At 33.8% G+C, this 13,289-nt stretch overlaps 1 protein-coding gene across 1 annotated transcript in view; it reads right to left on the bottom strand.

The window, feature by feature from the left end:
• Positions 1 to 3,075: 3,075 nt before the first annotated feature.
• LOC131038366 (tryptophan--tRNA ligase, cytoplasmic) overlaps positions 3,076 to 13,289 on the bottom strand; it is a 137,393-nt gene continuing 127,179 nt past the window's right edge. The window contains exon 12 of the mRNA XM_057970777.2: positions 3,076 to 3,512. Coding sequence (XP_057826760.2) covers positions 3,462 to 3,512 — 51 coding nt within the window. The 3' untranslated portion in view covers positions 3,076 to 3,461. The remainder of the gene's footprint in view (positions 3,513 to 13,289) is intronic.

Genomic DNA, 13,289 nt, shown 5'->3' with positions numbered 1-13,289 from the left:
TGAACTCAATTCTCTACCCAATCTTATCCATCCTTCAAAATCATCTTCAAAGTAAAGATGAAATCATAGTATATTGACTATGTGGGATAGCAAAAATCCCGAGATCTAAAGGCACAAGTACCTCTCCATCAAACATAGCAAAAATCCTAAGATCTAAAGGCACAAGTACCTCTCCATCAAACATAGCAAAAATCCCATCATTTATGTGAGTTAAATGCTTTCACTCAAAATGATGTCACACACATGTTTGTCTAAATTGAGACAACTAATGTCCTATTTATCAATATGTCTCATGTATCAGGTTACATTATCCAACATGGTGGAATCATATCTAGATAATTCAAGAAAAAGAAGGCTCCAAATTGGGCCTCAATGTCTACTTGCTACGTCAATTATATAAACACTAAAAGAAAGGATACACTCAAGTACATCATCAAATGAAGTTTCAACATCACCAAAAGCAGTCTCATCACACTCTCAAGACAATAGATGTAGCCTCATTTGAAACCACCTTGCATTCTTCAACGCACATTACTGAAGAGCCAACTATGGGAGAAAAGTGTCACATCTTAATTTATATCAACCTAATTGAAAGGATTCAAAATACTTGGTGCTTTCTGCTTCATCTTCACTATTAATAGAAGAATGAATGAATTTTTATACATTATCAACTAGGGCCCTAACATGGGGACACCCATTCCAAAATCCAAAAATCATCTGTAAGACTTATCCACTAAAATTGTCAATGTCTAGCTTATCAGAATATGGTTGAAAATTGTGAACTTATTGTTATCAAACTCATTGTCATCAATCCCCTAGAATTTTTTTCTAATAACTCTTCAAAACAAACCCAAAAAAACATATTAATTCAAATCTATTACTTTACTTAGCTATATATACTAATAGCAAATTCACCATTAAAGTTGCTCATGGTAAACATCTCTAGCATGCAACCTTCTAGCACACCATTACTTTGACCCTATTAATTTGAATCAAGCATAGTCATTATCATGAACTTTATCCTTTATTTAACAATCAACAAAGAACACAACATAAATATTATCGGCATCCCAAGTCAAAAAAACTCTCATAGAGAAGCATGTCAAAAGAATCACATCATAAGGCAACCTCAAGTTAGCAATAGCAATCTCAATCACCATAATGTACTCCTTGTGATCTTTCACACAAGACATGATCTTCATTCTTTTCAAATGTCAATAAATTAAGTCAAGATAATCCATTATTCAATTGAACTCTTTAGTTTTAAAAAAAAAACCCCAACTTTCAAAAAATCTCATTATTTTTGTTCCTTCATAAGAAATTATAACTTGTGCAATGTAGCTTAACGCAATAATAAATTGATCCACCCTACAATACAATGCATACTTTTTATCCTTCCCATATGTTATTATTATTATTATTATTATTATACAATTTACCACAATTTTTTAACCTTAAAAAATATCTCAATAGAAAAAACCCAAGACCAATAATTGCAACTTGACAACATAAAATTGAACCAGATAGTGTTCATCTTTAAAGGAATCAACTAAACTACACAAGAATTAAACAATATATAACAATTTGTATAAAATTACATGATGAAAAAAAAATGCATTTCCTATGCTTTGAAATGGGCTACATTGAAGACTTTATGCCAAAATTCATGAACCCTAAGAAGTCAAGTGCACTAAAACATGAGACGACAATTATATAACCATCAAATTTACCCTTGCCCAAAAGATAAATTAAATATTAGTGATCACGGGAAATTGGAAAATGGAGTGAAAGGAGTAATTGGGACACTGTTTACACATCTACTAATTGGACATCAATTAAAATTCAATTTTGTGTGCTAACTACTGTATTGACTATATCGATGACTAGGAAGCCAACTAGAGAAACACATGAATTAGCAATATCACTACGAAACATCTTAGTATATAATTCAAATCTTATAAGAATCTTTCAAATTTTGCTAACTAATTATATGAACTATGAGAACGGATAAACAATTGCTACGGGGTATTCACAATATTTTAAGCCAACATAATATCCCTACTCACATCATCATTTGCATTGCTTACATTAGCACAAATCTTACGTACAAGAAAAATCACCAAACATTTTGAGTGTCAACACGTATCCTCCAAGGCCCTAAGGATTTAGCTACCAGTGGACAACCAAGGTAGCCCCACAAACTCAATAACATAATACCACCGTGAGATTTTTCTTGACAAGCCCAAACCCAATTTTTCCTTTGCCAACCTTTACGTGTGTACTGACCATTTGTGGCTTCACATACTACGTATGTACTAGCATTTAATCCTCTTCTGCCTACACTTCCTCCACATCCCATGTCACTAGCTCTTGAAATATTTAAAAGCAAAATTGTGAGTTCAAATGAGCAAATGCTCCAACAAGCCAATAATGGACGCCTCGCATTTTTTTAAGAGTAATCCAAAAATGCTGTCTGATTTAATCCAAATCACAATTAAATTAGATATTCTTTGGAAACCCTCCTCTCCTATACAAACAAAATTTCTTCTGAAAAAGCCACATAGATAGCAATTCTCTGCGAGATTTATATTATTTATGCACTCAAAACAAAGACTCCTAACAACACCATTAAGTTTTATTTCTCCATTGAGACAAAATCATGTTACCCTTATTTGATGATATTTGTATTTGGATAGATCTTTTCAGAATATCTAAAACCCTACATTGGCAGGAAACCTGATGAAATCACTACTTACATTAAATCTTTACGAGCTCCAACGTATCATTCTCCAAGAGGAGTAATATAATTTGTTGACCAACATTAACAAGGGCTTAAGTTCTTATGATTGTTGTATGTAAAGTTGTGTAAGATTATTGGGGGCAATATTATATTTAAGAATTAGACCTAACAAATTGATGGAGGCAATAGAATTGAACAAAATTCCTAATTAAGATTCTAGTTTCAAACCATTTACAAGAGCACTTCATATTTCAGTTATGCTTGCAAAATAGAAAGAGCAACATAATTTCACATGTGCAAAACTATTGATTCCATCATCCTTTGATTCCAGAACATACAAACCACAGTCTTATATTTAGATTCTAGTATATTGTCCAACAAAAACCATTCCAAGCAATACAATTGGGACTCAACAATGTGATTCTTGACAAACACAGAGCCGATGCTAATCAAATATATTCCTCAGAACCTAAACTAACTTTTACCAGCAAAAAAATGACTCAAAATATCAGCAGTTCAACGTACTTAAAGGCACACAAATGCATGCTGCTAGTCGCCACATTACAAATTGATTGATGCGACCTTGTTGATAAAAATACTGAAATGCTGAGTTTCTCTTTTGAGATTCATTCTATATAAACCGGTGTTAGATGCTCAAGTTTCTGACAAATGCTGAAAGTATCATGATATTTTCTACCAAAATGTTCAGAAGATAGCAATTTCAACCAAACATGTCTGGGAGAGGCCTTACAGCCATAAATGCATCCACCATCTGCATCAAGATGAAAAGAAATCAGTACAAAATGCCAATATATTTGTTTATAAAACAGTACTTGGAAGGGAATTATTTCTCATTCTTCTAAACTGTAGCAAAAGAAAGTTCAAATCATAGATCACTCATTCCTCAATCAAAAGTTCATCCACAATGAAATACATTGAATTAGCCAACTACATGACCTGTATCCACATGGAATTACAAAGGAGCTTGCAGCTTTGCATTAGTTCCAAAAGAGTGGAAAGATCTTTGTGTTTGTTTTTATGCAGTAATGCTGAAGAAATCTGAAAAACATGCTAGAACATATGCTATCAACAGATGAAAGAAACCACATTTCATTCACAATTTTAAAATGTTCAAAAGACCATCATGGCTTTGGACTGGGATTGTTTCTTACTGTTTAAAATAATTGTTCAATTTATGAGGACGATCTGTATTGAAAATCCCCTAATGGAGCTCTTTTAAGAAATGAGAAAACTATATTCAGATTAAAAAAATGGAGCACCTTCAATTTTAGTAACTTAGAAACACCAAAATGTTTATTTGTTTGAAATGTGTTATTTTCCAGATTTGTTGTTGCAAATTAGGATTACAATGGCAAAACTCTCTCTCTCTCTCTCTCTCTCTCTCTCTCTCTCTCTTCCCCTCCTTGATCGTTATATATATCCTAAATGAAGTAGTTATTAATGCCAATCAATATAGTAATTACCATCAAATGATTATTTATTAAATATCTATTACTATTTATCACTGATAATATTCTTAAAATATTCAAATAAAAATAAATTGATATTATAAGTATTACGAACCTAATCTACATATTCCTAATTGTAAACACAATTTATATATTTAATAAAGATGATAATACAACAATCAAGGAAGTGCAAGGCAGTGATCAAAAGATCTCAGATATGTTATTATGTTGCAAAAATTGTGAAAATAGCATCCTTGTCTTCAAGCTAGTCTCATTCTCTTCATCAGATATATACATGAATTATAGCATTTAAATACAAGAAAGGATTTTTCATACGTTATATTTCATGTATATATTGGCAGGATGTTTGAGAGTGGTTTCAGATCTCTAGGAGTTATAATGTAGATTCTAGGTTTTAGAAAATTTTAAAAAATTTGTCAAAATTTTAGTAATCAGCAACCTCCCATCAGCATTCTTTCAGCCTCTATCTCATTCTCTTTGCGTTCCTTGAACTCTAGGCCTATCTTTCTACCTATCTCTCTTTCTCTATCCCCTCCTCTACCTCTCTCGATCTCACTCTCTTCTCTCTGCCCCAAGATCTAGACCTATCTCTACATCTCTCTTCTCACCTAGACCCCTGCCAAGGGTGCTACCTCGACCTTGTTTTGGTGTTGCCCCCAAACCCCCATCAAACTATTATTCGAAGTAAGTAATAAGCCAATGATGAATTGTGATCATAAATCATATTTTCGATATAATATAAAAATATAATAAAATCTCCAATTTGACAATTGCATTTGTCAAATTTTATTTAGTATTCAAGAAATCTTAGTATTTAGTATTTGCAATTTTGCTATTTTACTAGCTTGCCAAAGTTTCATTTGAAATATAATTCTTAAGCATCTTTGCATAACTAGTTTTTCAAGTACTATATGTATATCACCATCGCACCCCGCTGCCATCCCCCGACATCCCCAAACTTTGGCCCTTTGTCCTCGTGTCCCCAACGGTTGTGCAACATATATATATAGTTTAATGACTTGTTTTCCAAATTTGTTGCCAATGGTATTACAATGGCAGCCAATTCTAATTCCATAGGTCAATCCAACTTCAAAACAGGCCCTATTCACCATAGGGTAAGTATGTTGACATGAGACAGCAAATTCCAAGTGGTAGGGGATATGTTTAGGTTGTTGTGGATGTGATATGACATATACAAACTCACACAATTGGGAGAAAGCCTATTTGCATAACATTCTTTAAGTGGGCATAAAAGTTTTGTGGAGGGAAGAATGGTGCGCCTATTGCCAACATCTCAAGTGATTGAATACATTAGGTACCAAGAGCAAATAGATGAAGCAATAACTAACAGAACATGTCATCCTTTGGCAAAAGGAAAAAAACTTGAGCAATGAGGCCCCTTCCTATTAATAAAGTTGTGGTAAAGAGCTACCCATTTTTTTATTGTGCCTCAAGAAGAGTCTGTTTCACATAAAAGAACAAATGGACACTTGGAAATAAGTTAAATAACATTTCAAAATAACACCCGAGATCAGATCATTGATCAACACATTGCAACATGCATTTACACAAATGGTTTGTCTTTCAATGTTGTTTGCTCACCATATTAACAAAATTTAAGATAAATGTAATAAGGCTACAAAAGGATACAAGGGCCTAAGTTATAAGGTGCATAGCACCTTATTGGCAAATGAGGCGAAACTTACAGAAGATTAAATAAAGCCCATTATGGATTCATGGAAAGAGACAAAAGTGCCCAACATTTCTGATGGATAGAAGGATATAAAAACTTGACTCTCTATCAATGCGAATGCAATGTCCCCCAAAGGGACAATCTTTTTGAAAACCACGTAATGTTAGGGGGTAGGTAAAGGATGCACAACTTATTGCTAACATCCTCATATGCATCATTGAGATAGTGAGGCAATTATGTTGTCCAAGTCATAACGGAGAACACAAATATTGTAAAGCAGCAAGAATATTGGTTGGGATAAATTATTCACATCTTTTAGAGACCTTGTGTTGTCGAATCACTCAACCTTATGCTACCAAAGATTGGTAACTAAATTAATTGAATCAAATAGATGTATGTTGAAGCCAAAAAAATTCAGATGTTTACCACCAACCACCACACATCATAGAAAATATTCAATCCATTTTCAAAATTGAAGATGTAAAACAAAATTATTTCACTCAAAGAAGCCAAAGTCAGGAAAAAATCACTAGTTGCAATTAATCGAGCATCACCCACGTGCCCGATTTTTCCCCCAATTTGCAAAAATTGAGATTTTTTGGGTCAACGATTTACAACGATTCAATCTGCATTGAAATCATGATTAAATAGTTCAACAAATCAGGAAAAAAAGGCAAAAAAATGGAAGCCCTAAAATCAATGCTAAAAACCCAAAAAACCATGAAACGGTAAAAAAAGCCCTGCGAAATGAAACAGTAAAAAATCCACTACATAGCTGGTCGGAAAACAGCAAAAAAGGACGCAAAAGAATTTCAAGAAGTTGTGCAAAGGATTGGGTAAATTTTTGCAAATTTGGCAAGCCACAAACCGCTAGAAACCTTACCGGGTATCATTGGTTTTTGTTTAAATTGTGTTTGCCTATTAGTAATTTATGAATAGCTTGGAGATATCTTGTTTCTTGACTGAAATAGAGCTACTCAATGGATATCAAGCACTCAACAGTGAAAAATGATCAAAATATATTTCTGAATTTAGGCTTTGGCAACCTATATCTAATGTTTTAAAGACACTAAAATTGAAAATACTGAATTCACTTGAAATTGTGCAGTGCCACAAATCAGCATTTTCTTCTGACAACCAATAATCATTCCACCATGTGAGCAAATAGCAGAAAATTTTCCATGTTCTACAAATACTAATGAAATCTCTAATTTGCCAGGTTTCTGCCATATTTTTCATTGTTTTAAACTTCAAATTCAAATACATTTACACTTTCAATTTCCCATGTCAAAAATTAAAGACCGAGTGTATTGTTTTTGCAGATTTGATTCTTGATCACAATGCAATGTCAAAAAGACTTTGCATGGACACATTGCACACCAATTGCCGATAGCACGAAGATTAAATGCAATTGGCATCAAAGTGAAATCAATGATGGAATTTACCGCTTCAAATGGCATTTGGCAAAAGTGGTAGGAAATAACACCAGCATTTGCACAACATGCCCTACAAATGTCACACATCAAGCAAAACAAGCTCTTCATGTGATTCCTAAGAATAAGGCCAAAAAGAGGAGAAACGGGGTTTAAATAGGTTCTAATTCTACAGATGGCATAGCAGTGGCAGAATACATGTATTCTACCAATTTTGGAAGTGTAGCTGAACAAGTTGTAGAACTTCCAGAGCCTCTAGTAAAAGTATTGAGACTAGAGGATAGGGATAAATCCCCCATGGGATATTTGTATTAGGGCATGGATAGGGCCAAGGAGGTGATGAGGGGGAGGATGGAAAATAATAGGGATAGGTATATGCCACTATGGGACACAATTGATAGGGGATGGAATCGACAAATGCACTCTCCTCTCCACAATGTAGGATACTTTCTCAATCCATCATTGTTCTACAACTCTTCATTTAAACATACTACTACTGAGATCACACAAGACTTGTTCAATTGCATGGACAAAATGTTTCCAACCCGAGATCAATTGAATGAAGCTATGTCAGAGTTGCAAATACAAGCAGGCAAGTGGTTTTCTCTCTTCTACGATTGTCGTGGAAGGCAGAAAGACCTTCCAAACAGGTAGACTCTACAAACTTTTGACAGTCTCTTTATTTTTGTCAACATGATCATTAAATTTGTTAAGATTTTAAGATATTCTTACAATATTATCTCAATATGATGTGTTTTTCAGCTCAATAGTGGGATTTTTTGGTCACAAATGCAAAAATCTTAGGTGAATGATGATACACATTTTGACCCAGCCATGCAGCTCATCTACTTGTGAGTGGAATTGGAGTATTTTTTAACACATACATTCCAAGAAACGCAACCACCTAACACAACAACGGATGAATGACTTGGTGTTTGTTCACCACAACCTCCGCTTGAAGCTGATGAAATCTCAAGGTGAGAATTTTAACATACTTGCAATCAGTTGAAATTGCATTATTGTGTTTGGCACTTGTAAGGAAAAGACTAATTTCTACATTGGGCAAAATTTAAAAACATGAACTATTGAGGAAAACGAACCAATTGACCTTGACACGATTGATCTAGAGTCTAAGTTGATTGTTGTTGATGATGATTTTCTTGAGCCTAATGATTTTGATATCTGAAATCGAACGAGCTAGGACAAGTGCTCACCCAGAAGCTTCATCATCAAGACCTCTTGCCCTCTAGCATGTCATTGGCTACATTTGATTTTTTGGAACTATGTACTTCGTTTATAGGTTGACTTTGGTCACAAACTAAATTGTAATTGATAGTTTGATTATTTATGCTATCATGGTATGTTTTGTGCAATGTAATCAACGATATGAATATAAACAATGAAAATCTATTTTCTACAATTCCTGGGTTGAACTTTCTATTTTATTTGCCCTCAATATCTCTGTCATGAAAATGCCCTTGAATATTAAAAAGTAGTTTTTCTTCAATTATTTGCATTTTTGTATAAATCTAGTTTTTTGCCATTTTTTTTCCAATTTTTTTATAACAATCTTATACTTTTGTTTTGCCAATTTTTTCCCCAAAAGATTAATGCTGCTAACTTTCACTTAAGTAATTTATGTTTTAAAATTTAAGTATGTTTTGTTGTTTGTTTTTATCTTTTTAATAGGTTGTTAAGGTTTAGAAGACATTTCTAGCATGGTTGTCAACCAACTTTGGTCCATATGGAAGCAACCTGATACTAAAAGAGCAGCAAATATTGAGCAGGTAATCCTTGATGATGCTTCATGGCATCTTATAGAATATCTTCCTAGTTTCATTATGCCCATTTCAAATATGATCCATTAAATTAACATGGATAAGCCATGTTTGAGAGGACATATATCTAAGAGTTTGTATAAAATCCTCTATACCATACAAGATTGGGTGGCTTTGGAGATAGCCACCAAAGAACTAGGAGCCTCAATAAAAGCACAAGAGAGACCCAACATGAGAGAATAATTTTATTCTATCAAAGGATGCAAATGCACAATATGAGTACATGAATTGAGATTACAAGGAGAACCCCTTGGTAATATAGGCCAACATGAGACATAGGGCAAGATAAGATTATGATGTCTTAATCTTATGAGTTGAGACATAAAATGAAAATGCCCTAACTAGTGTGAATAAGACTTAGATGGTGAACCAATTAGGTAATATACCTCATTCAAACCAACAATATACGATAGTATCGACTCAATAATTGAGAAGATGAAGACTGTCATCAACGAGAAAGAGTGAGATATTGAAGAAACATTCTAATAATAGGTGCAAGCAATTATTGTTGAGTGATGGAACAAAACAAGCACCCCACTACATCTTATTGGCTTTGCATTGGCTCCAAAATATTAGACTGTTATGATCCTTCCTTTGCCAATAGGGGTTGCAGAATACAACATTTGGAAGTCAATGAATACAATAAAACATATGCTAGACTATTTACTGATCTTGATTTGTACAATGTGGCATGAATGAATGTTGATTTTGCACATTCCAACATCTATCCCATGACATTTGAGAGATCAAGGACAAAAAACTAGTTGAGATGTTTTAAATAAATATAGATATACAAATTTTTTCCTTTAATTCTACATGACATCGATATTAAAACCCAATACTTGTAGATTCATTACAAAATGGGAGTTCACATGAGAGTTAAAACATGTAATGTTAAAATGGGGGAGTTTCATATTTATTACAAACTTGAAATTTGTGAGGGACACTCTCACTGTTGAAAGAATATTACAAACTTGAAATTCATGTGAAGGACACTCTTACTGTTGATAGCCTCTACTGGTCCATGAATCACAACTTGCCAAAATTGCTTCAATTTGCATGGCAAGAGATCTAATAATAGTTGTTTCCAAGTTAAAAATAGAATGAGCTTTGGCTAAAAACAGAACATTTAGGAATATGCTCCTCTTTGAAAATGTGATGGATTCCTGAATACTTTGATTGAAAATGCTTTCCTCTTTCTTAAACATGGTAGATCCTCTAAAGCTCAAAAAGTTTGAAAACCTATCATTCTAATGTCTCAAATCAGACAACTCTTTGATATTCCCAAGTATCATATTGAAACTCATTTCAAATAGTTTTTATACAACTCCACTAAAAAGAACTCTTAACTACAAAATTGAACAAATACTTTTGCAGAAATGAAAATCAGTGCTTGACTATACAAGAATTGGATACAACAGCAGTATTAGATGAATAAAAATGAAAAATAAAAAAAATGTAGATGTCAAAACTCTTTCATCAACAGCTATATGTCGTTAAAACCAACTTTAAAACCTATAAAAAATTCCCTACCTAAACAACAAAAAGGATTCGACTTGTGTTTGAACAAATGATGGCTCCTTCATAGAATTCTTAACTTTTAGCTTTGATTGATCCGTCCCAAGATAGGGCCCACTTCTACATGATTTTTATATTTTTAAAGGCCAAAACTGGATGTCAGATCTCTATATCAGCAATTTATGTAGAAAGGCGACATTAAAATATCAACTATTTATAGATGTTGCCTTGAGCACAAAATTTGGTGAGTTTGAGATGTCGTGGGCGGGCAGAGACTAGAATAATAAGAATCGCTTTCCAAAGTTGCAGCCAGTTTGAAAGAGGCCTAATTCACTTACACAAACCATAACTTTGCCTTTTCTTGAGATGTATTTCATTGATCAAATCTTCTTTATGGTGTGATTTTACCTCTTTTATAGTCACTTTTACAAAATGTAACCACCTTCAAAAAGTGTGTGCTTGACTAACAGTTCTAGGCCTGATGCATCCATCTCCACAATCACTTTGTTGACCGTGCAATATTGTCTTGTCCCCTTTCCAGAACAAAAAATAAATAATATTTTTAAGTGGGCAACAATCACTTTAGGCCACTTTAATCTTATTTGGATCCTATGTAGTGTTCAATGTTGGAGTAATTAGGGCATTTATCTAATTATTTATTAATTAGGTCCTTTACTACTTTTTCACTTAAAATAAACTTGGGTGCTTTTTTATTATCTAGAGTTTGTTTTTCTAGTTGTAGTTGAGCTTAATTTAGCTCCTACTTTGCATTGCTTTAATTATCCTAATTTTAGCATTAGGGTTTGCACATAGGGTTTCATTTATCCTTTATAAGGATTCATTCATTCATTGTGATTATATCTCAATATTGTTTTGTGGAATAAAACAGAATTCTCTGGTTATTATAGAGCATACAATCTTTGCTTGGTCTCTTTTGTCAGAGTGTTTTGCTTGCAAATGAATCTTGGCTCACATGGTTGATCATCAACTTCTACATGGTATCAAAGTTGTTATGTCAAGATCTTGTCGGCATGCTTGAGGGATCCAACCTAGGGTGAATTTTTTGTGCACATTGGGCTCAAACGGAGGTTGTCATCGCGTCCACAATGTCGAAAAACCTTAAGATCAATTGTCATTTCATCAAAATTCAAGCACTTGAATAATCAGCTCAAATTGGCTAAGACACAAAAATCAAGGCAAAATCCAAGGGTAGCTGAAAAATCTGGGCACCCTACAACGAAGCGGAGGTCACCATCACGATCAAAAGCTTTGAGAACCCTAAAATCACCTGTCAAATCACTGAAATCGGTGCAATTGAAAAACTTTGAAAATATTTTTATTGGCATGGATTTTCGTACCATTGTACAGATCCATACATGTCGTGCAATTGGTACAGTACCATCTGTTGTGCATAAGTTCAACTTGCAAGTATAAAAATTCCAATTTCTAAAAATTAATTAGCTTTTGCAAAAATAAAAAATTTACAATTTTTGTCAAAAGGGTTTGAATTTTTCAAAAGGGGGGCAAATATTTTATTTTTAGTGAAGGCCCGTTTTGTTACAGATCGTGCCTACCTTTTTCAGCCCTACACAAACTTTTGCAGGCTTACCTCAGCAAATCAGGTGTTAAACCTAAATTTGGTGGACTTGCTAAATTTAGCACCATTATAAATTTAGCAGAGTTCTATTTTTGGCCTTTCAAACCCTTAAATACTTGCAATTGGTTTTTTGCCCATAACTTTATCATACGGAGTTAAAATTGGGCGAACGAGATATCACTGGAAAGCTGGTTTCGATGTCGATCTGCCAGTGGTAGTGGTTTGATTAGATTCTACACCAAGTTTCCTTACCAGGCCTCCAAAGTCAGACTTCAGTTTTGTGCTTCTAGAGCCATATCTTGCACATCTGGACTTTGTTTTTCGAAAACCAAACATCGTCAAAAAGCTCTCGGAGTCCCCTATTCAGATTTCAATTTTGTCATTTTGGGCTACATGCAAATTGGATCTCTATTTGTATTGAGGGTTACTGTTTTGTATCTTTTTTGGAAATTATTTTGAGTTGTGAATCATGTATAAGGGTTGTAGGTGTAAATATTGTGGGAGCAAACAGGATGGGCATGAAATGTGTCCTAATTTCTCACATAATGTTTTTGAACTCTTGCTCGAGTGTGCATTAAAATCTCAAGTCGCTCCTCCACTTGCAAAGATAGTTGTTGTACCTTCATTGATTGAGACTCTTATTCCTGTTAAGCAAGATAATTCATATATTTGTCTTGATTAGGATTTCTATTTGATAGACATTGTTTCATTGTTTGTGGAGTCTCCCATTTCATATTTGGGAGACATTTGAAGGTTTATCTCTCATATTTGATGATAGTTGTGACGCATCTATTGTCACATCTTAGTTGTCTTCCAAGCTTGTTCAAGATCAATTTCCAATAGTTCCTTGTTTGCCACCTTATATTGTGATTGGGTATGCACATGATTGGTTCGTAGCATCATCTTCCAAGGTCTTGGCAACCCATGAACAGATTTCGGAGACATCATCATCCTACATTTGGATTTCACTTCCTACCAAT

Source organism: Cryptomeria japonica, chromosome 3, assembly GCF_030272615.1.
Source record: "Cryptomeria japonica chromosome 3, Sugi_1.0, whole genome shotgun sequence".
Classification (NCBI taxonomy): Eukaryota; Viridiplantae; Streptophyta; class Pinopsida; order Cupressales; family Cupressaceae; genus Cryptomeria; species Cryptomeria japonica.
Note: the sequence above shows the minus strand (reverse complement) of the source record. Positions and strands in the feature narration are given on the sequence as shown.